General features: G+C 44.6%; 2 protein-coding genes, 1 long non-coding RNA gene and 1 pseudogene across 4 annotated transcripts; 3 read left to right on the top strand and 1 right to left on the bottom strand.

The window, feature by feature from the left end:
* Window positions 828–7,515, bottom strand: LOC110431196 (annotated as a pseudogene).
* LOC8063791 (tyrosine-sulfated glycopeptide receptor 1) lies at window positions 7,599–11,296 on the top strand. 2 transcript variants are annotated; one of them, XM_021449321.1, is made up of 2 exons: window positions 7,966–8,251; window positions 8,448–11,296. In XM_021449321.1, exons 1-2 carry the CDS (start codon window positions 8,116–8,118, stop codon window positions 10,964–10,966), a joined length of 2,655 nt encoding a protein of 884 aa, XP_021304996.1. In that variant the 5' UTR covers window positions 7,966–8,115; the 3' UTR covers window positions 10,967–11,296. The 2 variants fall into 2 exon arrangements, with proteins under 2 accessions (XP_002437497.1, XP_021304996.1); XM_002437452.2 differs by having other exon boundaries at window positions 7,599–11,293.
* On the top strand, window positions 12,165–15,398 carry LOC8063792 (ribonuclease H2 subunit A). The gene is made up of 9 exons (XM_002437453.2): window positions 12,165–12,313; window positions 12,411–12,497; window positions 12,789–12,860; window positions 13,744–13,867; window positions 14,141–14,228; window positions 14,341–14,478; window positions 14,568–14,655; window positions 14,743–14,863; window positions 15,005–15,398. The coding sequence occupies exons 2-9, from the start codon at window positions 12,416–12,418 to the stop codon at window positions 15,183–15,185; spliced, it is 894 nt and encodes a 297-aa protein (XP_002437498.1). The 5' UTR covers window positions 12,165–12,313; window positions 12,411–12,415; the 3' UTR covers window positions 15,186–15,398.
* On the top strand, window positions 17,507–19,099 carry LOC110431297. The gene is made up of 2 exons (XR_002448766.1): window positions 17,507–18,187; window positions 18,406–19,099. It is a non-coding gene; the product is annotated as an uncharacterized LOC110431297 (long non-coding RNA).

Raw genomic sequence — 24,240 nt, forward strand, 5'->3', positions numbered from 1 at the left:
ACTTGATCGGATCTTTAAAAAAAAAACTGGCCCTTGAAAATATCTTGTTTTCATGACCAACTTGGTTTCCATCATCACAGGAGTTACAGGCACCAGTTCCAATGCCAAGTTTATCACGAGGGATGGAGAAGAAGCGACCTTTCTTTGGCAAGTATAAGCTTTTGCAAAAATATTTCACAGGTAGACCCGTAGACCCTTCCTCTTCCTCGCCTCTACTTTCTCCCTCTCAATCCTATTAACTTCTGAATTCTCTTTTCTGTATTTGTTAACCCATGGAATCAACTGGACATTTTTTTTTGAGAATCAAAGGGGGGGAGGAGACGATCCCCACCTGTAAAATAATTTTATTTTAGCCCAAAACGGCTCGTAGGTTTTGATGATTACAGTGCACAGGCCACCACCAACAACATGATGTTGTTGATGCACATACATACATATATATACCCACACACACAGAGCACAGCAACATCTAGAGTTCATGGCAGAAAAAAAAGGGGGGGGGGGGGTTGGCGTGGTTGGTGCTGTTGATGTAGGAAGTTTTGATGCCTTGTCCTTGGTCTGTGCTCTCTTTACTTTAGCCTTGCCCGACTCTGATGTCACCTAATTTGAATCCTAGACAATTATTAGTCAAGAAAACCTCCCTTTCATTTGCAGCAGTGCCAAGAACAGTCTGAAGACCTTTTTGCAGGATTCTTCCATGGATATTTTTGGTGCATGATTCCTATTAAGAAGATTCATACCGGAAGCTTCAATTTGGCAACCGGGCCAGATCTGAACGTCAACAGAACTTTCTGTAGGCCACCTTAAGATTGGGCCTGAAGATGATGTCACATGCCTTCAAGTGAATTCTTAGTGGGCCGGTCTGTTAAGCCCTCTCCCTCGAACCAAGCTGTGTTCCCTTTCCACTCGTTGGTTGAAGCAGCTGCAGTGGCTGGCACTTGAGAAATAGCCGCCGCAGCTAAAACAGCAAGCTGATCCGAACAAAGCATAGGATTACGAGTTTTTTTTTTCAGGCCTTCATTTTGTTCCCTGAATTTTGGTTGGTGAACTTACATCGAGGACACAGAAAAAGAACAAGAAAAATCCACACTCGTCATTCGTCAAAGACGTCAACTGCTTTGTCAGGTATTTCCTCGAACACTCCACCAAATCCTTCCGGACGGCCCTCCAAAATCCAAATCACCATCCAATGCTGATTTTTTTGAGCCATTTCTCCATGTGACAATACAAGTAGCCATCAAGTCTCACCTTTTTCATTCCAGAAAAGACATGGCCGGGTGTTCTGTTCTCACAAAATCAACACACCTACATGGAGCCCCTTATATTGACCGATCATGGTCGTCAGCTTGATCCGCCGGCAACCCAACGAACTTGTCAAGAACAAGAAGGCATGTCAATCCCCTTCGTGTTCGTTGGAAAAAAGACAGTCTGCAAGGAGAAATCTTGCAGTAAGCACTGTATCTCCATCTTTCTAAACCTGAACCTGAACCTTCACCTTGGACAAGGACAAGAAGCAGGGACCCAGAAGAACCGGTCCTGGATATTGCAAGGATACGCCTGCACATCTCTGATATGGCCGGCCGGCTGTCTGACCGTCTGAGTCTGACTCGCCATGCATGCATGATGTTGACGTTGGAGGACATTGAATTAAAAGGCTCAGGAATCAGGATCAATGGCAAAAACTATTGCAATACATTTTTTTTCCAAAAGAAAAGAACTATTGCAATAGAGTCTGAACGAAGAACAGGTTACCGACGCCTGACGAGTGCTGAGGTAGCAACGAGGCAACAGTGTCAAGGAGTTAGTAGGAGATGGAATCAGCAAATGGAGGTCAGCTGCTTCGTGACGTGCCCAGTGAGGCAGGTACGGTAGACCTCCGGACGATTTCAACCGGAAACCATGGGTTTGGAAGGGCAGGGGCAGGTATGTCCATTAGCATCTAATAAGCTGTCTGGTAGCTGATATATTAGCTGGTGAAGTAACTAGAGCTAGCTTGTATGAATCCATCAGCTACTGTGTGGGAGGGACAAAGGAGCAGTCAGATCACATCACAAAAGAGTTATTTGGGGAATCTATTATCGGTTATCTCGTTCAAAAAAAATCTATTATCGGTTATTAGACGGGTTTGGCCAAGTAATGAGATCGTGCCTAAGCATATTTTTCATTTTTCATTTCATATTTCACCTGTCATTGTATTCATTACTAAGCAGCATGTGGATTTTTTTACAAGGCTTTCAGTTTTTGACTGGACTACTTGTCCCCCCTAACTAATAGTAGCCTAATTTTTTGTGATCGTGCCTAAGCACATTTTTTATTAAGAGGAAAAGAAAGATACAACATAGAACCGTAGTAAGCTTAGGCTTACCAAAACCAAATGACGCTTGAGACTAGCCTTACAAAGATCGAGAGCGAAAAAGATAACGACTCAGCTTGAAAGAATGAATTGCTATCATCTAAACGTTATGCAGATGCAGATTTGTGCAGGTAAAGCGATACTACATGACACGATCTGGCAATTGGCATATCATCGGAGAAGTTGATGCTGCCTTAATTAGCCGATGTGAATCAACTGGTCAAATAAAATCTAGGACACTTTTCTCTATTAAGAAAAATCTTACTCCAAGCTCACTGATTCGTGTGAAGGAAGGAAAAAAACGTAAGCTAATTACATTGCAGGAAATTTAACACGGTGCAAAGTCAAGGGAAAGTGATCGGTTAAATTACTGGATCAGTACGGAGTAGTAATCAATTAAGCCCTTGTCAAAACCACCTCACCTAATGCCAAGCAAGCTAAGTGCCAACCGGGAAAAAAAACAAAGAAACCGTTCTTGCCCAAGATGTTGACAATGCAAGCATATGACGACGGGGACGACCGAGCACGTTTCTGACTTTACACACACGATGGAGACTTGGGCATGTGAAATTAAACTAGCGAGACCGCACGGCACATGTTTTCGCGTGGTGCATGAACCGTGTCAATGCAAGCTTCTGCCGGAAGTACAATCAGTTGACCAAATGGTTTCCGTGATATAAACAGTAGGGCATGTTTGGTTCCAAAAAGTTTTGCAAAATTTTTTCAGATTCCCCGTCACATCGAATCTTTAGACACATGCATGAAGTACTAAATATAGAAAAAAATAAAAACTAATTGCACAGTTTGGTCGTAATTGACGAGACAAATCTTTTGAGCCTAGTTAGTCCATGATTGGACAATATTTGTCAAATACAAACGAAAAAGCTACAGTGTCCATTTTGCAAAATATTTTGGAACTAAACAAGGCCTAGCATACATAGACCTTCACATCATGAGGGGAACATACCACCTAACAAAAACGTAGCCCCCTTGATCACAAGCTATGCTCAGTGCCACAAGAAAAGTGTGTTGTGTACGGAAATGAAAGTTTTCTGTGCGCAAAATATGAGCGTGTTTGCTAATGCCAGCTGTTCGCTTAGGTTTATCTGCCAAATCTGTCAGCCGTTCAACAATATTTTTCTCTTAAAATAAATCAGCAAATGTGCTTTGAGCCATGGCTTATGCAGCTCTGTTCAAGCATCTCATCCAGCTCCAGATGTTTGAAAATCCAACGCCTACTAGTGATGTCTGCACTAGCTAGGCAACTTGAGGTTCTCCACGCACTGTGGCAAACAATTAACAAGCCCTATATATGCTCAGTGCCAAAGAATGATGAAAGATCTTGACTGTATTCCCATGCTGATTATAAGTGGTTTGTTTAAGTTTAGTGCCTACAAAAAGTCGAAATTGCACTAATGATAAGCATCATAACCCATCTCCATCGAATAACAAGTGTATGGTGTGGGCAAACCACTCACCCGGCAACTCTTGGTGCTTGCATGATACGGCGGATATCACTCATCGCCTTGTCTTTGGGTAATCCACCCAGTGCGCTGCGACGCACGCTTGCACGCACGCGCAGAGCTAAGTCTGGGCAAATTACTCTCGAATTACTCAAAACCGGACCCGAATTGTTCGAATCTGAGGTACCAAATTTTAAATTTGGATAGTAATTTTGATTAGCTGAAATTAGTTTCGGTAATTCGGTAATATCTCCCGATACCTGAATTACCCAAACATCTGTCTATATCTTTATATTTATCATGTGTTGTTAGTTAAACATTAGAACCTATCAACTTATTAGAATATAATTCTCTTTGTTTGAAAAAGTGACCATAATATATTATTCTCTACAAAATGCTATTGAAATTCTATACAAATTTTTGCCAAAATTATATATAAATTGCTATTGAAATTTTGTGTTGTTTTCTGAAAATTTGGGTAAATCGAAAATACCTGAACCCGAACTTGAATTATCGAGTATCTGAAATTGCGGGTAGTATTTTCTCGAGATTAATATCAGGTAACAATTTTTATTACCCGACCTAAAAAAATCGGGTAACCCGAACGTCCGGGCTTACGCAAAGCCGTCCATTAGGACAGAGACGCTGCTGATGTGTGATCGAATCCAACCCAACCCAACTCAGAGTCTGTTCACTTGTCTGAAAAATTATAGTTGAAAACACTATTAGTTAATTATTGTAAGAAGAAAAAACATTTTTAATTGATAAATCCGATAAATAAACTCAAACCAGGAGACTAGCAATGTACTCATTCAATTCCGTCGCGGCCTCCCAACCAAACCTCTCTGCGGCTGGACAATCGATGGATCATGTGGTCAGGTCAACTCATCTCCGTCGTCTCGTACATCTTCTCTACCTGTACGCTCCCAGCGTACGCAACGCGAGAGGGACACGTCACTAAAATAATTGTCACTCCCAAGGCAACGACAAGAACAGCTAGCCGTCAGCGTCTGGACGCACCCATAGCGCCATGCATCACCTAAATCCTTAACTTTCATCCAATTGGCTAAAGCTTGTCATACACTATACGTATACTCCCTCCATATCTATAAAAAAAATTATTTAGCACAATAACATGGTCTCTAAAGCTTAATTTTGACTTCTCATTTCTATAAAAATATTTATCGAAAAATGATATATGTATATTTTTATAAAAGTATTTTTAAAGACAAATCTATTCATATAGTTTTCACATTTTCAAACTTAGTTATTTATAATTTATATTCTCAATTTTTTACTCAAACCTTATATAAAACAACTTTTTTTATGTGTATGAAGGGAGTATATATTTTTTTTTAATAAAACACTTTCACATACATATACGAAATATACATTTGCATAATTGCCTCACGCAGGTAAAACACAAATATTCAACTATGAACAGTTCAAGGGTAATTAATCGGAAATTAATACCATCCATGCTAGGTCTTAGCTCAAATTCAACGAGCTCCACCAATCAAGCAAGAGATTCAAACATTTGATGCAACCCACCTGATTAAGCTTTATTTCTGTCCACGTTCGTCCGGTGTCGTAGTGTGAAGGCAGGAAGCAACGCGAGATACTCATCTGATCTGTTCCCTTCCAAAGACCCGGTCTACACGCCGGCGATTTTTTTTCTTTGTCCTCTTGTATTATTTCCATATATACATGTATACGGTTGGTCTTCCTCGAGTAGCAAACGTGTATGCAAACCATGTACGCCTCTGACCAGACTTTCCTGCAACGCATTTGCATTGTGTGCATCAACAAGTGATGATGTGAACTTCACGATGCTGACAGTAATAAGTGAAGAGTGAACAATGCAAGTGATTTTTTTTTCACACAGGCTCTTCTTCATTCGTCGACAGAGACAATCAGACTGTGGTAGCCAAACGTTGTAAAACTACTACCTGCAAGTCGTAAACCATCGCTGCCATGAACAAAAGTGGAATAATACATAACTCTGTAGGTGCAGTATGAATACACACAAAAGTAGCATCAAGAATAAGACTATGTACACCTTTTCCCTTTTTTGTGAGCCAGTCTAGTACTGTAGCACATGTGTTTTGCATGCACAAACAAAAATATCTCTGTGTTTATCATTCTGCAATAAGTCGTTAACCATGGTTTAATGGTCTACCATTTCTGCAAATCATGTTTAATCTCAAGCATATCATCGACCGATCCGTCAGGATCATCGCATGAATTATTCTGTTGGCAGCCAAAGCCACATGGAGTGATTAGCAATCCTGTAATCCCCAGCACGTCCTAAAACTCTAGGCATACAGTATAGATAGAATACTTTGGATTGACAAGAAAAAAAAAAGAATAAAAGTCTATGCACATCTCACGGTGACCTGGCTTGCCCATCTGACCATGTCCTGTGCCACGTTACCTCCCAAATATTTTTGTCATGATCCATCCATACGTAGCCCATAGATGCATAGGCCACCTTCTTAGAGTCGTACTCACTTTGTACCAAAAAGATGTATTTCCAGAACACTGCTAGGTCAAATTTGATAGATTTATATTAAACAAATAATTATCATAACAAATAAATATTATTAGATTCGTTGTGAAATATATTTTCGTGGCATACTTACTTGAATTCATATATATTGATACTAATTTTCATAAATAAATTTAGTTAAACTTAAGATAATTTAAGTTTGATATCAAATACAAAATTGTATTCTTTTCTAGACAGATATACTATGCCGTAGGGCCAAGGCAAAGCAGAGACGCATTTCTTTCGCAGACGTATACATCACCCGACGCTCCAACGGACCACCAAAAGTAAACGGCCCGGCCGGGCACAGCCGTGGCCACCCACCCCGGCCGGCCCCGGCAGCGCCATTATCCTGACGACCTCCTCCATCCACTTGCTGCTCAATCAGCCACAGACTGCGCACACATTGACCACGACGTTAATGATAGCCTTTCTAAGATTATTATCGATTATATATTTGTATATGTGCGATGCGAGATGAGGCTGGAAGAAATATATATTATATTATCAGATAAGTGTGTAGTGCTCTTCGATGCACCTGCCACTTCCTTCAGAAGTGCCCACTGGAAACGCGAATCTTCGGCGCCTCATCGGCTGTTGCTTTCGCCTTTTTCCACTTCTGCAAAATGCATCCGGAAACAACTGTCAAGAGAACACTGCTATGAACATGTAAAGAAATTGAGCAGTGTCTGTTTGTTAAAAGAAAATACCCTGAATTTTAACTGTCGTAGGTTACAGTTTTCGACGGTCAAGCGATTGCTCATCAAGGTTTACATGTAAACATGTAGGAGGAGTAATATAAGTAACAATACAATAAATGAAGCAGAAAGTTTCATTTGACATTAGGTTGGTGATGAAAAAAACATGGTTTCGTTTCTTAACAGTTAAGACTTAAGAGCCGCATAAAAGATTCAGAAGATATGCATGAATATATGCAGCAATAAATTATCTCAGCATGGTGCAATATTCAATACCAACCTGAGCTCCAAAAAGAAAAAATATTCTGTGCAACTTCCAAAGTTTGATGACGACCTGGAGAAGGATAACAACTAAGGCTTCGTACAGGGAAGTTGGACTTTTGCACGTAGAGTTGTAGCAACCCAAGCAAAACGTCAAACATGTGAACTGGGCAAGAAAAGTATTTCCGATTTTTTTATTTCCTCTCTGCAGTCTGTATTTAAGGGGAAAAAAGTGTTGGTGGCAAACGTGTAAGTAACTGACTTGGATGCTTCTGCAACATATACCTTTGCCATTCTTCCTCGGGGAACAAGACGAGGAAAATTCAACACCACCAGAAAGAGCAAGCAGCTGCTTCTTCTTCCCCCATGCTGCCGTAGTTTAGCTAGTCAGAGCCCAAAATCCAAATTGAGCGTCTCTGCGAGCTGCAGAACGTTTCATGAGAGAATCATGCAGTCGCTGAATTTGCGATGCAGCAGCAGCAGCACCTCCAAATTATCCGTGCCTTTCTTTGGTACTGCCTTGGTCCTCCTCCTCTCCTACGCGTCGCTCGCCAGCTCCTGTACAGAGCAAGAGAAGAGCTCCCTCATCGACTTCCGAGATGGGCTCTCCCAGGAGGGCAATGGCGGCCTCAACATGTCATGGGCCAACAGCACAGACTGCTGCCAATGGGAAGGAATAAACTGCGGCAACGGTGGCGTGGTCACAGAAGTCTTGCTGCCTTCTAAAGGCCTCAAAGGGAGGATCCCACCATCTCTCAGCAATCTTACAGGGCTGCTGCATCTCAACCTGTCATGCAATTCACTCTACGGCAGTCTGCCAGCAGAATTGGTGTTCTCCAGCAGCATCATCATCCTGGATGTCAGCTTCAACAGCCTATCTGGTCCTCTGCTAGAGCGTCAGTCCCCAATTTCTGGCCTTCCTCTCAAGGTACTGAATATCTCAAGTAACTCCTTTACAGGACAGTTACCATCCACAACACTGCAAGTGATGAACAATCTTGTCGCTCTTAATGCAAGCAACAACAGCTTTACGGGACCATTGCCATCTTCCATTTGCATCCATGCACCATCACTTGTCATACTTGACCTTTTCTTAAATGACTTCAGTGGCACTATTTCCCCAGAGTTTGGCAATTGCTCCAAGTTGACAGTACTCAAGGCTGGCCGCAACAACCTTACCGGAGGTCTACCCCATGAACTGTTCAATGCTACCTCACTGGAGCACCTTGCTTTTCCAAACAATAATTTGCAAGGGCCACTTGATGGTTCCAGCCTAGTCAAACTCAGCAATCTGATTTTCCTTGACCTTGGATCAAATGGGCTCGAAGGAGAGATGCCAAATTCTATTGGGCAGCTGGGAAGATTGGAGGAGCTCCACTTAGACAACAACCTGATGATTGGAGAGCTGCCATCGGCCCTAAGTAACTGCAGAAGTCTCAAGTATATCACCCTCAGAAACAATAGTTTTATGGGAGATCTTAGCAGAGTTAACTTCACCCAGATGGATCTAAGGACTGCAGATTTTTCAGTGAACAAATTCAATGGAACAATTCCTGAAAGCATATATGCATGCAGCAATCTAGTTGCCTTGCGGTTGGCTTACAATAACTTTCATGGCCAGTTCTCACCAAGAATAGCCAATCTCAGATCCCTTTCCTTCCTTTCAGTTACCAATAACTCATTTACAAATATCACAGATGCACTTCAGAATCTCAACAGATGCAAGAACCTTACCTCCCTGCTAATTGGAACAAACTTCAAAGGTGAAACAATACCGCAGGATGCAGCATTTGATGGTTTTGAGAATCTTCGGGTCCTAACCATAGACGCATGCCCATTGGTTGGGGAAATCCCTCTATGGTTATCACAACTCACAAAACTGGAGATATTAGATCTATCATACAATCACCTTACTGGAACAATACCATCCTGGATTAACAGTCTGGAACTCCTCTTCTTTCTGGACATATCAAGCAACAGGCTTACAGGGGATATCCCACCTGAATTGATGGAGATGCCAATGCTACAATCTGACAAGAATACTGCCAAATTGGACCCGAAGTTCCTTGAGTTACCTGTATTTTGGACACAATCACGGCAATACCGTTTGCTCAATGCTTTCCCCAATGTATTGAATCTATGCAACAATAGCTTGACAGGCATAATTCCGCAAGGAATTGGTCAGTTGAAAGTGCTCAATGTCCTCAACTTTAGCTCCAACAGCTTATCTGGAGAAATACCACAACAAATTTGCAACCTCACAAACCTGCAGACTCTAGACTTGTCAAATAACCAGCTCACAGGTGAACTCCCAACTGCACTGAGTAATCTTCACTTCCTTTCTTGGTTCAATGTGTCTAACAACGACCTAGAAGGGCCAGTTCCAAGTGGAGGACAGTTTAATACCTTTACAAATTCTAGCTACATTGGAAATTCCAAGCTATGTGGTCCTATGCTCAGTGTCCATTGTGACCCGGTAGAAGGACCTACAACCCCAATGAAAAAGAGGCACAAGAAGACCATCTTTGCGCTTGCCTTAGGTGTGTTCTTTGGAGGGCTTGCCATGCTTTTCTTGCTGGGACGTCTTATTCTGTTCATCAGAAGCACAAAATCTGCTGACAGAAACAAGAGCAGCAACAACAGGGACATTGAAGCAACTTCATTCAACTCTGTTTCAGAGCACCTGCGTGATATGATAAAGGGAAGCATTTTGGTGATGGTACCTCGAGGAAAGGGGGAATCAAACAATATCACATTCAATGATATCCTGAAGGCCACAAATAATTTTGATCAGCAGAACATTATTGGTTGTGGAGGTAATGGTCTAGTCTATAAGGCTGAGCTACCTTGTGGATCCAAGCTTGCGATCAAGAAACTCAATGGAGAAATGTGTCTGATGGAAAGAGAATTCAAAGCAGAGGTTGAAGCACTCTCTATGGCACAACATGAGAATCTTGTGCCACTATGGGGTTATTGTATCCAGGGAAACACGAGGCTCCTCATATATTCTTTCATGGAGAATGGGAGTCTTGATGATTGGCTTCACAACAAGGACAATGCCAACTCATTTCTTGATTGGCCAACAAGGCTCAAGATTGCACAAGGAGCAGGTCGGGGCCTTTCTTATATCCACAACACCTGCAACCCTAACATTGTCCATCGTGACGTCAAGTCCAGCAACATCTTACTTGACAGAGAATTCAATGCTTACGTTGCTGATTTTGGCCTTGCAAGATTGATCCTTCCTTACAACACACATGTCACGACAGAGCTGGTAGGCACTCTGGGTTACATTCCTCCCGAGTATGGCCAGGCTTGGGTGGCCACGCTGAGAGGTGATATATATAGTTTTGGAGTGGTCTTGCTTGAGCTGCTCACAGGGAAGAGGCCCGTCCAGGTTTTGACCAAGTCGAAGGAACTTGTCCAGTGGGTAAAAGAGATGAGGTCCCAAGGAAAGGATATTGAGGTCTTGGATCCTGCTCTCAGAGGAAGAGGACATGATGACCAAATGCTGAATGTGCTTGAAGTAGCCTGTAAGTGCATCAACCACAATCCTGGCTTGAGGCCAACCATACAAGAGGTGGTGTACTGCCTGGAAACCGTAGTTGAGCCCCTGCAGGTGCAGGTGCAGGTGCAGCTGTAATTAAAGGAGAACATATTGTAGGTGGCAATATTGTACTCCACCAGATTAGTTGTAACATCAGTAGAAGGAAGAGTTTCTAACAAAGAGTGCAGTAGTGTACATTTCTGAAAGAAAAGTCTCACTGTCATGAGACCATGTAAACAATTTTTCCTTATTCTTCTGTGGAAATATTGCACTTCCAAGTTCAAATGACTGAACATGTAAAGTGCATAAAAAGAGCATTGGGCTCTTGCTTAGTATGCCTACATTTGTATCCTAGCAAAGTTGTACAGTTGTGTATGGAAATCTGTGAAAAGAAAAGGCTCACGGCTGAGCTTCTGTATACAATTTTTCCTTCTTCTTCTTATCTAAAACCTATAGTACTCGAGTTCAATTGCAGGAACAATGAAAGCAATTTGCAAGCGTATTCAGCTATCAACTAATTCACAAACATTTCTGGAACTGTGAAACATGTACAAATGCCTGCACTAAAAAAGATGGATATATGGATAACATAATTGAGGAAGAAGGATGGACTTGCTGGCTTCTTTTTTAATCTGTGAAGGGGACAAGATATGAGGTACCATTGTTCAAAATTTAGCTTACTGTTATTGCTGTGAGAGGGGGCAATTTATGAACCAGTGGTGTTCAATTTAACTTACGAGCATAATCAGTACGTATTGTTCAGTTTCAGTTTGGTTCCCTCTCTCCCCATCCCCAACAATATGATGTCTAAAGCCTACATGGTTTCCTTCCCAAGTTCTAACAGTCCTAGAGCAACCACAGCAGCACAATGGCGGAAGCAAGACCACAAGCAATGTACACTTCCACAGACCACACCATCCTAATTCCTAACAGTCCGACAATATTCACACGCAGAATGCTATCACCAACAATCCCTAGCAAAAAAGGGCAGCACAGCACGAACCTCTAAAACAAATGACGGTCGCGGTTGCCGGCTGCCGGATGCCTCCTGCCGGCATAAGGCCTGCCGGTGGTCGCCTAGCCAGGAACGCGCGCGAATTCATGCGGAACGGGAGGGGTCGCTCCGTCACCGCCAGTGGCTGTGCGGGCGGGTTGAGGCCGCCGGGGAAGAAGAAGGCTAGAACTCCCCGGTCTCCTTTCTCTTCTCCGTGGGCCGTCGCATTCACAGATTCATTCTTACTGGTAGATGGGCCTTTTCTGGGCTAACACTTCCCATTCTTACCGGCCCGGTTCGCCGCACGCCGCCGACGCCCGACGGTGAGCCGCGCAGGCGCGCAACCACCCGCTACGCCCTCTCTTCTCGCCACCCAAGCGGCGAGTCAGCAGCGACGCCCGCCGCCGCCGCCGCCGCCGCCTCCTCACGTCACGCCCGTCCGCAGCAAGGTGAGCGAGTTCCTACTTCCTTTCCCCCCTGCTTCATTCCTAATCCGGCAGCAGCTACCTCCAATCCGCTTCTCCTCTCTCCTTTGCCCTAACGCAGTGGAAATGGCGGCGCCGGTGCCGGAGTGGGCTACCAAGGAGCCCTGCCTCATGGGGATCGACGAGGCTGGCCGTGGCCCTGTCCTTGGTAAAACGCTCTCTTCTGACCGGTTAATACGCAATGTTGCTTCAAAAATTTTTGAGTTCCACTGTACAAATATTCAGTAGGCCAAAGGTGAAATAGGATGAACGTTCATGGAAATGTGGAGTGTTTTTTTTTTTTACAGAACAGGAGGGGTGCAACTCCTACTGGAATTTATTAAAAACTTAAAAGTTCAACACATGCCACAGCAAAATGTCATGAGCAGGATCCTGATTTGCAGGTTTTGAGCAGAGATGGAGTCTTTCCAAAATTCACTTGCTATTACTACTCGTGCAGGTCCTATGGTGTATGGATGCATGTACTGCGCACGCTCTTACAATAACACTCTTGCCACTCTCAAATTCGCAGGTCTTCTTCACTCACATCTTCTTCATCTGCTTGTTCAAGCTGATTTCACTTGATTGTTGTGTTAGTCGCGATGCACAGCTCAATATTCTCAGAGTAGTTTTAGTTGTACAGAGTACGGACATGTATATGTAATGTAGTTTCGATCGTATACCAAATTATTTGTGAACTGAGCTTGTGTTAGAGAGATAAACTGGGTAGCGTTGAAGTTATATCACATAATCTTTGATAGGTTAGTTTGCGACCTTGTTCAATTTGTGTTCATTCATCAAGTAGATGCTGGCATTTGTTAAGCACTTTGGTTGATTTGGCATGATAAAGCTAACATATCTTTTAAATGCCTGATGCATATGTTTATGAACTTTTGAAATTGTGGAGGACAAACATGGGTAGGAAGTTGGAACATTAAACTAGCTATTCGTGGTGTGTCATGTTTTTTTCAGACAAGAGGCAGGAGCTTCATGCAACCAGATCAGCTGCTGCTAATTGCTATCCTCGTCGTGTTTCCCTTGTCTGCCAAATATTCTCCTCTCTAGTTCCTTTCAATGAACTCATGAGTTGCAGGTGCTTCCATGTACATTAATCTTGTAGCAAACTACCAAACCCTTCTTTTTCAATTTTCCTTAAGCCTGTCAGCTTCTGACATCTTAGAGATGATTGTTTACACATCTCCTTTTTATGTGTGGCATACATACTGACATTTGCATGGATTAAATCTTTGGAGTGGTAAATCTTGAATCTGTCATGGTAGTTATTATGCTTACTAACCAGTGGCAGAGTTGGTTGGACATGTTACTTTGCATGGGCCACGGAAGAGTTCAAGAGTAGTTTTGCTTCTAACAAATTGACAATTAGCATAGCGTATTGATCTTGTCTTCTCAAACAGATTCTAAGACCTTGAAGGAGGAACAAAGAGAGGAGCTATTTGAAAGTTTAAAAGTCAATAGCTCTATTGGGTGGGAAGTGGATGTCATATGCCCAAAGGATCTATCTGCTAAAATGTTAAGAAAGTACGTCTGGCCTTTGTACCTATTAGACTGCAAACTTGTGTTGTTATCTTCATCAACAGCTGAAAGTAAAATGTGCCCTTAAGGGCATGTGCTTTTAGCACATGGACCACTGGATTCGCATTGAGATATGTGTGTGCACACTTCTCAAAGTGAATCTGCACTGAGATGTGTGCACACACACTTCTCAATGCAAATCCAGCAGTCCATGTGCTAAGAGCACATGCCCTTGAGGGCAAAAAAACCGCCTTCCAATTAACAGTCTCATTGTTTCAGGTCAAAAGTTAATCTCAATGAAATATCACATAACTCTGCCATGGGCCTTGTTAGAAAACTGCTTGACATGGGAGTTCTACTGGCAGAAGTAAGAGCATATGTTCTTGAGTTCAAAAGGATTTTTTTTATGCGGGCATGTGGCTGTCTTTGTAAGATTATTTATCCCTACATTTTTAGTAATTGTATTCCTTCTTGAAAAGGTATATATAGATACAGTGGGAGATCCTGAAAAGTATAGGATCAAGCTGACAGAAAAGTTTCCAGGAATCAAATTTGTGGTTGCCAAAAAGGCTGATAGCCTTTACCCTGTTGTTAGTGGAGCAAGTATAGTTGCAAAGGTAATTACTTGAATTAAATTTCCTTGTGTAGGTACTTTCATACAGGCTTGTGCGGCTGTGAACTGTGAAGTTGTGATGTGCAATTGCAGGTCACTAGGGACAGAGCCTTGCGAAATTGGGTGTTTGATGAAACAGCTCTGAATATGCACATGAAAACTGGATCAGGATATCCAGGAGGTAACCGATTCCTCGTTATAAATGATTTTACCAAACTCTAATCACATGACAGTGTCTCATTAAAGAACATCGAAATTAATGGTGCAGACACTGATACTAAGCAATGGTTACAAGATCACAAGCACCCAGTGTTTGGCTTCCCAACTTTAGTTCGTTTTAGCTGGGGAACTTGCACGCCCTTCTTCAAGGATGCAGTTGAGGTTACATGGTGTGTTCAAACTTCCAACCTTTATTATGCTTCCGTGCTTTCTATTCTTGAACTAGTTTTGTCAGCGTGTTTTGTGAACTGCAAAGCATTGATTATGATTCCTAACCAGTATGATTTTGCCACATGGTATATGATATAAAGGGAGTCTGATGAAGTTGACGAAGATGGGACTGGCAATGGAAGCACCAAGCGACAGGTGAAGCTTTCAAGCCTAGGCTTTACTGGTTTCAAAAGGAAGACTGAGGAGATTGAATCGAGTGGAAAAGGCCGCTGCAAATTCTTCCAGGCTCGCAAACTCGAGTTGGTCAGGAAGTTCCAGTGATGTGTGCTGATTCGGTAGTACTAATGTCTGTTGTAGAGACTAGAGTGTACCCTTTTGGAGCCTGATTTTTGGTACCTGATTTGAAACTGGTAGTAATTGTTTGTTGAGATTGGAATGGAAGATGCTGGTTTCCCCCTATTGCTACCTCTGCCTTTGCAGATGTACAGATATTTACATCTTCGCATTCAGTAGTGCGCATCCAAGAATCCAACAGATCTTCTCATCCTCGTCAGCACTTGGTATAATAATAACAGTATAGGCTGGAATTGGATGAATCAGCAGATGTTCATCCCTTTCTTGGATGCCTGCTTCAGGGCAGGCCTTTCGCCATCGATTTTAAAATTGCCTGCTTCCCAGTCGATGATGATCTCATCTTTGCCCCTGTGTACGTAAGTATATAGAGATCTGTGTCCAGTGATCCAATCATACACTGCATAAAACAATTTCAGATCAGACGCCTCATCTCGTCAGGTTCGTACGCCCAACCAAGCACCATCCCTATCCGTTTCCAGGAGCCTGTAGCAGCAGTAAGTAGTAACTGTAACTACCGTTACAGAGCAATTCCCTGTAACAGTTGGGCTTCAGCAGACACGGCTACCAGTTAACTTGTAGTATTAACAGCCAACTAATTACTTAACCAGGTAATTTGCTGGCAGTAAACCTGCCGGCGCCGTACATGTCATCATGAGAGGACGCAAAGTTTCACCGCCGCGTTGTCGGTCACGCGGCTCCGTGCCGTGCCATGCCATGCCCGTGCACAAAAAGGCATGCCCGTGTCCGGCCGTGCCCGTACTCGGTCGAAAAAGCGAGAGGTCAAGAGGTGGCGAAGGTAGCTGGCGCTCGCCGGCCGCGGGCACGTGGCGCCGGCGGTGAAGGCGGCACCGCACGCCGCCGTACCGATCGGGGCGCCGGGAAAAGGATCTTCACGTTCCAGCCATGAGCCATGAGTAGTACAGTATGTTTTTGCATCAGCTAGGCGTGCACGCACGGCACGGCGCCTCCCACGCGGGCCAACAGCTGTGCTGCCTGTGCGGTGGTCGCTTGACTAATGACGACTACTATGCCTTTTTGGCGCCCTGTCTTTGTGCAATAATCTCTGCTAATCTTTGCTAACTTGCTTTGCTGATGCAGATGCAGATGCAGATGCTCCGGTCGTCGTCGTCTTGTTATTACATACAATGTAAAATACCAGAAGCTGTAAAAGCACAGTTGGTTCAGACTTTGGTTCTGTCTGAAGAAACTGCTCTGAAAACTCATCAGAGGATGTTTGCTGCAGCCTCCGTCCGCCGTTACGCGCTCATCACGCAGCCTGATGATTGATTAAAGCAAAAACTACCGACCATCCATCATTAAAAGGTTCTTTTTTTTAGCTTTCTGTGTGTAAAACCAGACACTTCCATCGAAGGTGCTACCCCTACCTGCAACTGGGCACTGACATCTTCCCTTCCCTCCTGACCTGACCTCCCAGGATCCATTCCTGTCAACGCCGATCCCAATGCTAATAATGCAGGGCGACAGACACTGCCAGATCGACCCAGTGTCATCTCAGGGTACGTACTCCAACGCCTCACTGAACTTGCAGAGGTCCTCTTCATGTTATTCGGTGGCTCATCAGTGTTAGTGCTAATCGAAATTTTTAACTGCCATCAACTTGCATTGCACCCGACGAAAACGGGCGCGCGGCGCTGCAGAGTTAGCTTCCACCATTCCTGCAGTTTTTTTTGCTTGCCGGAGGATCTGCATTTGAGAATCCAAATCGTCTCGCTCCTTGTTTATTCAGGATTTCAGATGGCACAACCGCACAGGGCATAGACACACGCCACGCCAGGACCACGTTCCACTACATTAGTCTATTGCTCTTGCTGTTCCAAAAATACACCACCTCTGACTGACTGACTTGACTTACAGTTTCTTCTTTTTCTTCTTCTTCTTCTACGGTTCAAAACGGTCCCAGACTGCGTAACAATTAAGGCCAATTCCCCATCTCATCCAAGACTCAGGAATCTGAATCGTGTCAGTGTGGGAGATGCAGAGACTTCCTAATTGTACTCTTTGGATTTCAGTTTGAGTTGCTGACCGACCTGCAAAAGCACGTCTGAACATGAGAACTTGCATCTCATCTCGGTCATATACACATTCACACAACCAACCATGCAATTCAAAATGCGTGCAGTGGACCACTGTCCAACCATCCAGGCCGGGGAACAAAACTAGCTTAGGGCCGGTGAAAGTGAAACGAAACACCATATGATTCCCACCAAGCATGAACCCCGCGCTGCGCGCATCACATGCCTGCTTCACGTGATCCGCCAGCCGGCCCCTCTCTCCCCTGCAGAGCTGCAGAGAGGAACGTGGCGAGCAGTTAAAGAAACTGGCGGATTAGTCCTTGATCACACCAACTAACCCCGGTCTTAGACCGAATTAGACCAAGGGTTTAGCTAGCGAGCGGTGTCAGTCAAAGATGCAGCACATGATGCCCAGTTGGAACCATGCAGAAAAACAACTAGAAGCAGCACATGAATTCCCACGGCGGGGTGGTTCTCTCTAATTAAGCCCACGTTAACTCCCACAGTCTCTCCTCGATCCTTGCTCTAATCCACACACACCACGCTCAGTGTACGGTTGTGTCTTCCTCCTCCCTCGCAGGCTCGCACGCTAGCTAGCTGCAGCAGGATCGAGCCTGCGGTTGTCTCTGCCGGATGATGGGGTGTTGCAGCAGGAACAGGATTGTTTGTCCAGTGCTGCTGCTGCTGCTAGTGGTGGTGGTGCTTCTCCTGCTGAGCCCGTGTTCAGCTGAGCTGAACGCTGCAGAGGTACGAGTACGACCGGCACGGCGGCTGCTGGTGTCGCGGCCGTCGACGAGCCGGCAGAAGGCCGACCAGCAGCAGCAGAAGATGAGGGTCGGTGGCGGGAGCACGCCTTTCAAGCAGGCGGCCGCCAGCTTCGGCCGGAGGATACCCAGATCCGGCCGGAATCCCATCCAGAACAGATGAGAGATCGAGGTACGTACGGTATCAATGTATCATATTCATTCATCACGTCATACACACTGACACACATACATACACACACTGCGAGTTCATTGTTAGCTTGTGATCTACAGCTAGCAAAACGCTCCAAAAAAAAATCCTTTCTCTCCACTGGGTCACTCCTGGTTCTCTCTATAGCCATACTTCCCACTGATTTCTGAATCTCTGCACCATGTCGTTTCATGTTTCAGGGTACGGACGGTCGGTCGTCCTATGATGAGTACGTCCACGGCCGGGCCTCGGTATGTGAAGTGAAGGGCTGGTCTGGAAGAGCGCTCGATATCGAGGAGCTCAGAAGTACCACACTGCACACAGCACGATCGATCGAGCTTTGGATATTCCTTACCTGCGTCTGCTTGTGTGTACAATGCATGCAAGCTGGTACTAGCTAAACAGCCTATTCACTTGAGCTTATCAAGCGAAATCTGGCAGCTATTCAGCAGTGTTTTTCTCTCTACAACGAATCAGCCCAGCAACACTGTTGAGGCGGACGGCCACCGGCAGCTCGCGCGCGAATCCCTGGCGGAACGGGACCGACCGCTTCGCCACTGCAGCCGTAGCCGTGCGGGAGGGCGGGCGTGCAGCGACGGTGTCCGGCGGCCGGCAGGCAGAGTCGCAGAGAGGAGGGAACTCGACTTGCACGAGCTGGACCGGGCCCGGGCCCGGGCCCGGGCCGGACCTTCTGGGAAGAAAAGCAGCCTTGGGTTCTTTATGCCATATATATATATGCATGTGGGCTGCACCAGATTTTTGATGGGGTTCATAGAGTATATATACTTGTTCGTCGCCAAGAAAAAAGAGTATATATACATATACTTGTAAGACAGAAGTTTCATGTTTCAACTTATGATGATCACAAAGATGAATAGATGATCGATCATCTAATGTTGACTCATGTTTTTTTTCACTTGGGAGTTGCATTCCACCTTCCGCAGACGAAGATGATGAGAATGAATAATGTAACAGATTGTTCACCCTCTGTAATTGGAACGACAACGACATGAACAATGGTTTTCTCTTTTTTTTAGAACACGCTTAAGCGCGTATTTCAATGAACAATGGGTTTCTTCTTCCTCCTCTCAACATGAACCTTATTATTGTTTCCGCGACCGTGCGTATGCATATATGCTATTATTATTATTAGGTTGAAGCTCAGTACAAATTAGTCGCCAAGAGGTGGACTGCAGGTGTTCACGATCCACGCTGTTGCTGCATCCTTCAGGCCTTGTGTACGTGCGCACTGGGTCATCGATCCAGTGATCCAATCATCATTTGTTTGCTGCCTACGTCTTTTTGTATACATCTATCCGTCATCAGATTTTAACGAAGCACCGTCCCTAGCTAGCTAGCTACCCGTTCCGATCGAGAAAAAAAAGGTGACAGGCAGGCACGGTTAGTTAAAAGCCTAATATATAATCGACCCCGGTAATAAGTAATAACCTGGCTGTAAACCTGCCGGGTGCCGTACAGGGAGTCCGGGCAATCCTTGTGTGTTACGCGGCTGGCCGTCGCTGACCGTCGTCGTCGCGTGTGCCTGTGCGTATGAAAAGAGGAGGGGGGAGCTAGAGAAGCTAGCTAGACCTGGCGTGGTGCTCGCCGATCGCCGGGCAGGATCGGAGGAGGGCGCATGTGGCGCCGGCGGCGGCACACGCCGCCGTACCGATCGATGATCGTGGAAAAGGTGCTAGCTCCACGTTGCAGCCATGGCCTAGCCTGTATTTTTATCAGGCGTGCTCGCACGGCTCCTTCCACGCGCGGCGCGGCAACTGCCGTGGCTGTGTCTGTTGAGCGCGGTGGTCGCTTGACTCGCTGGGCCGGCCCCGCCGGCCGGCGAGCCATGGATGGATGGATCACGATCACCACGACACACCGCCACGCCTTTCTCTCTCTCTCTCATCACGCAATCTCTTCTAATATTTTGCATCAATACAGATGCTGATGCTGCTGCTCATCGTCTTTCTTACTCTGTTACAGTGTTAACTTTTTTTTCGAGATCGGACCATTCACCTACATTTCATTAAGAGGAAGTTCAAACAAATATACAAAACATACTCCAACGGCGAGTAGGCATCAGGTTATGTCAAACTAGTTCGCCTAACTATAGGATACAGTGTGGACGTAGTTTTTTTACCCTTAAGGGCATATGCCCTCACTCTCTCATTCATTGGATTCGCTTTAAGAAGTGTGTAAACACACATCTCAAAGCAGATTCACATTAAGATGTGTGTTTGCACACTTCTCAAAGCGAATCCAATGGGTAGAAGAGTGAGGGCCATTGGCGGACCCAAGGAGGGGCTGGGGTGGCTGCAGCCCCCCTCTTGACTCAAAAAACTTTTAACAAGTTTTCTTTTTTTGCAAAAGATTCTATATATTTGGTATTTTTCTATACTTATTCTATGAATCTTTACCTTTAAACATTTTGAATCAATATTGAATTATCAATCTTAGCTATATCTATTAGTGTACTGCATTGAGCAATCAAAAAAAATTTAACCTATGTTATTTAGCCTCCATCTTGACCCGTTTCTGGGTCCGCCACTGGTGAGGGCATATGCCCTCAAGGCGCAAAGAAAACTTTACCGATACGGTGTTACTCAATGCTCATCATTTCGTTTTACCGCGTTAAGTTACACCATTAACACAAACTGCTGTCCCTGTCTCGGCACTCTGCAGGATGCAAAAACCATACCTGGACTGTAAAGTGAAGTGTGGTTTCAGAGTTTCAGACTGTCCGAGATCCCGAGACCGGATGTTCATCCTGCAGTCCACCGCGCCATCTGGTAAAAAAAAGAAAGAAAAAGAATACTTAACCGACCATCGAAAAGGTAACTGGAAGCGCGTCCATAGAGATTCGTGAGTGCCTGCAACCAGTATTCGTCCTTCCTAGGCCTTGTGTAGTTCAAAAAAAATTGTAAAATTTTTTAGATTCTCCGTCACATCGAATCTTTAGACCCATGCATGTAGTATTAAATATAGATGAAAATAAAAACTAATTGTACAGTTTGGTCGAAATTGACGAGACGAATCTTTTGAGCCTAGTTAGTCCATGATTGGACAATTTTTGTTAAATACAAACAAAAATGCTACAGTGTCGATTTTGCAAAAAAAATTGGAACTAAACAAAACGCCCTACGATCCATTCCCCAGTCACCGCGACGCCGATCCCTATGCGAGTGCACGACGACACTGGCACACCGGCAGTGGCAGGCTGTCACTGAACCTGCTGCTGCTGCTGGGATCCCGCCTTTCCGCTCTCAGGCCGAAAAGTGAAAAATTTTCGGTACTGTATCACTTTCGTTTGTTTGTGACAAATATTATTCAATCATGGACTAATTAAGATCAAAAAATTCGTCTCGTGATTTCCAGCTAAACTGTGTAATTAGTTTTTATTTTCGTATATATTTAATGTTTCATGCATGTGCCACAAAATTCGATGTGACGGAGAATCTTAAAAACTTTTTGGTTTTCAGGATGAACTAAACAAGGCCTCAGTCAGTCAGTGTTAATCGGACAGGATAACAGTGAAATCTTTACCTGCATGCTCCTCCCGGCGACGCATTTGCAGGTAACATAACATCGATCCAGCAGTCCTGCCTGCGTGTTCGTTGGCGTGGCCGGAGGATCTTGCAGAACAGATCGCCCCCTCCCTCCTTGTTTATTCAGCCACCACGTTGCTATGCATTAGTCTAGTCTATTGCTGATCCAAAAGTGCTTCAAGCAGTCAAGTGTGTCTGAACTCTGAAGAATACTGCCTGAACCTCCGGATATATATATATATATATATATATATATATATATATATATATATATATATATATATATATATATATATATATATATATATATATATATATATATATATATATATATATATATATATATATATATATATATATATATATATATATATATATATATATATATATATATATATATATATTATCGAGTTCAATCCGGTCCCTAGCTGCTAATAAGTAACTAAGTATTATGACCAAAGTTCAAAAACTGGATCATGCCGGCCGGTGCCATGCTGACTTCTGATCCCTTCTCTGCTTCTCATCTCAATATCCCACTACCAACGAGAAAATACGACGAGGTGTAATGTAAACCCAATTAAGGCCTAGTTAACCAACGACCGGCCGGACAGCAGAATCGAACCATGTCGGTAATTTTCTACTGCTACTTAGCAGTAGATTAAAATAGAATCAAGGGGAAGAAACTTCGACAGGTAAGAGCAAGTGAACGCAAGACGGCAACAGCAACCAGCATGCATGTGTGGTAGAGAATTCTCCGCACGTCACGTGCCTCCATCACGTGATCCAGCACCCTCCCCTGCAGAAAGGAACGTGAGCAGCTGTCTAAAAAAACTCTACGCACCATCAGTCCTTGAGGCCAACTAATTAACCCCAGTCTTAGACCCGAATTAGGCCAAGGGTTTAGTAGTGTCAGTCAAAGATGCAGCACATGACGCCCAGTTGGGAAGATGCAGAAAAACAAGCAGCAGCACATGAATTCCCCCCACCGGATGCTCGTCTGCGGCAGGCACTGGTGCCCTAGCTAGTATTACTGTAATCTTGGTTATATACTATACTTTTTTTTTGCGAAAATTGGTTATATACTATACTATAGTAGCGCCGCTCACTAGTCGCTATGCAAGATAGGAGGTGTGGTGGTGATTATAGTATCTGACACTGAATAAAACCCCCCTCTAACCCCACGTTAACTCCCACCATGTCTCCTCGATCCTTGCTCTAATCCACACACCACACCACACGCCTCGCCCACTACTGTGTGCTGTGTCTTCCTTTCCTCCTCCATCGCAGGCTCGCACGGTGCCCAAGGAGGAACACGCCGCACGCAGCAGCAGCAGCAGTCGCCTCTCTGCAGATAGATGATGGGCTGTTGCAGCAAGAGCAGGGTTTGCCTAGTGGCGCTGCTGCTGGTGCTGCTTCTCCTGCTGAGACCGTGTTCAGCTGAGCTGAACGCTGCAGTGGTACGACCGGGACCCGCGGCACGGCGGCTGCTAGTGTCGCGGCCGTCGACGAGCCGGCAGAAGGCCGAGGAGCAGCAGATGAGGGTCGGCGGCCGGAAAACGCCCTTCAAGCAGCCTGCCGCCAGCTTCGGCCGGAGGATACCCAGATCCGGCTGGAATCCCATCCAGAACAGATGAGAGAGGTACGGTAACACGTCATACAACACACACTGACACTGACACACACTGGCACTGCTAGAGCTCACTGTTAGCTTGTACGTACACATGATCTGATCTCTATCATTTGTTAGTTCTGCTCGTGATTCGCTGACTGGAACTGAACATTCAACACGCAGCCATGCATGCGTACTGGAGGAGTCCTTCAACTCCCCACTGTTTTCTGAATCTCTCCATGGCGTACGTCGACAGGGCTCGGCGTCTGATGGACTAGTCTGGAAGCGGGCTCGAGCTCGAACAAGGAGCTCAGGAATCACACAACACACGGCACGATGAATCGAGCTTTCGGATCCTTGCGTCTGCTAGTGTTGCAATTTTGTAGTGCTAGCCTTCTCTGCTCTCCCTCTGGGGTTTAGATAGTTATATTAGTGTATGTTAATTAGCCAGTCAGATGGAATGGCTAGCAGGTTTTTTTACTGTCAAATTTTTTTTTGACTGTCATGGCTAGCAGGTTATGTCAGGGTAGCCAGCTCTTTCCCCTTCCTATTCCCACCTTCTTGTTCAGATGTTCTTTTATTGGTTTATTAGTATGCAGCTGTAATATAAACTCGGTACATGGAAGAAAGTAGTTCGTTGCTCTGTTTTATTTGTTTTTCTTGTTCTGAATCTTATCAATTTTGATCTTGAGCATCCATTATGCATGTGTCTGCCGAATATTCTGGAAGCCCGGCTCAGAACGCTGACTGGTTGAGTAGGCAATGCACACACGCTGATGACGTGTGGTGCTATAATTAAATACGCTGTATATCGTTGCCCATATATCCAGAAACAATGTTCTGCGAAAATTAAAAGCAAGAGATGCTCAATTACACACAGA

Source organism: Sorghum bicolor, chromosome 10 (genome assembly GCF_000003195.3).
Source record: "Sorghum bicolor cultivar BTx623 chromosome 10, Sorghum_bicolor_NCBIv3, whole genome shotgun sequence".
Lineage (NCBI taxonomy): Eukaryota > Viridiplantae > Streptophyta > Magnoliopsida > Poales > Poaceae > Sorghum > Sorghum bicolor.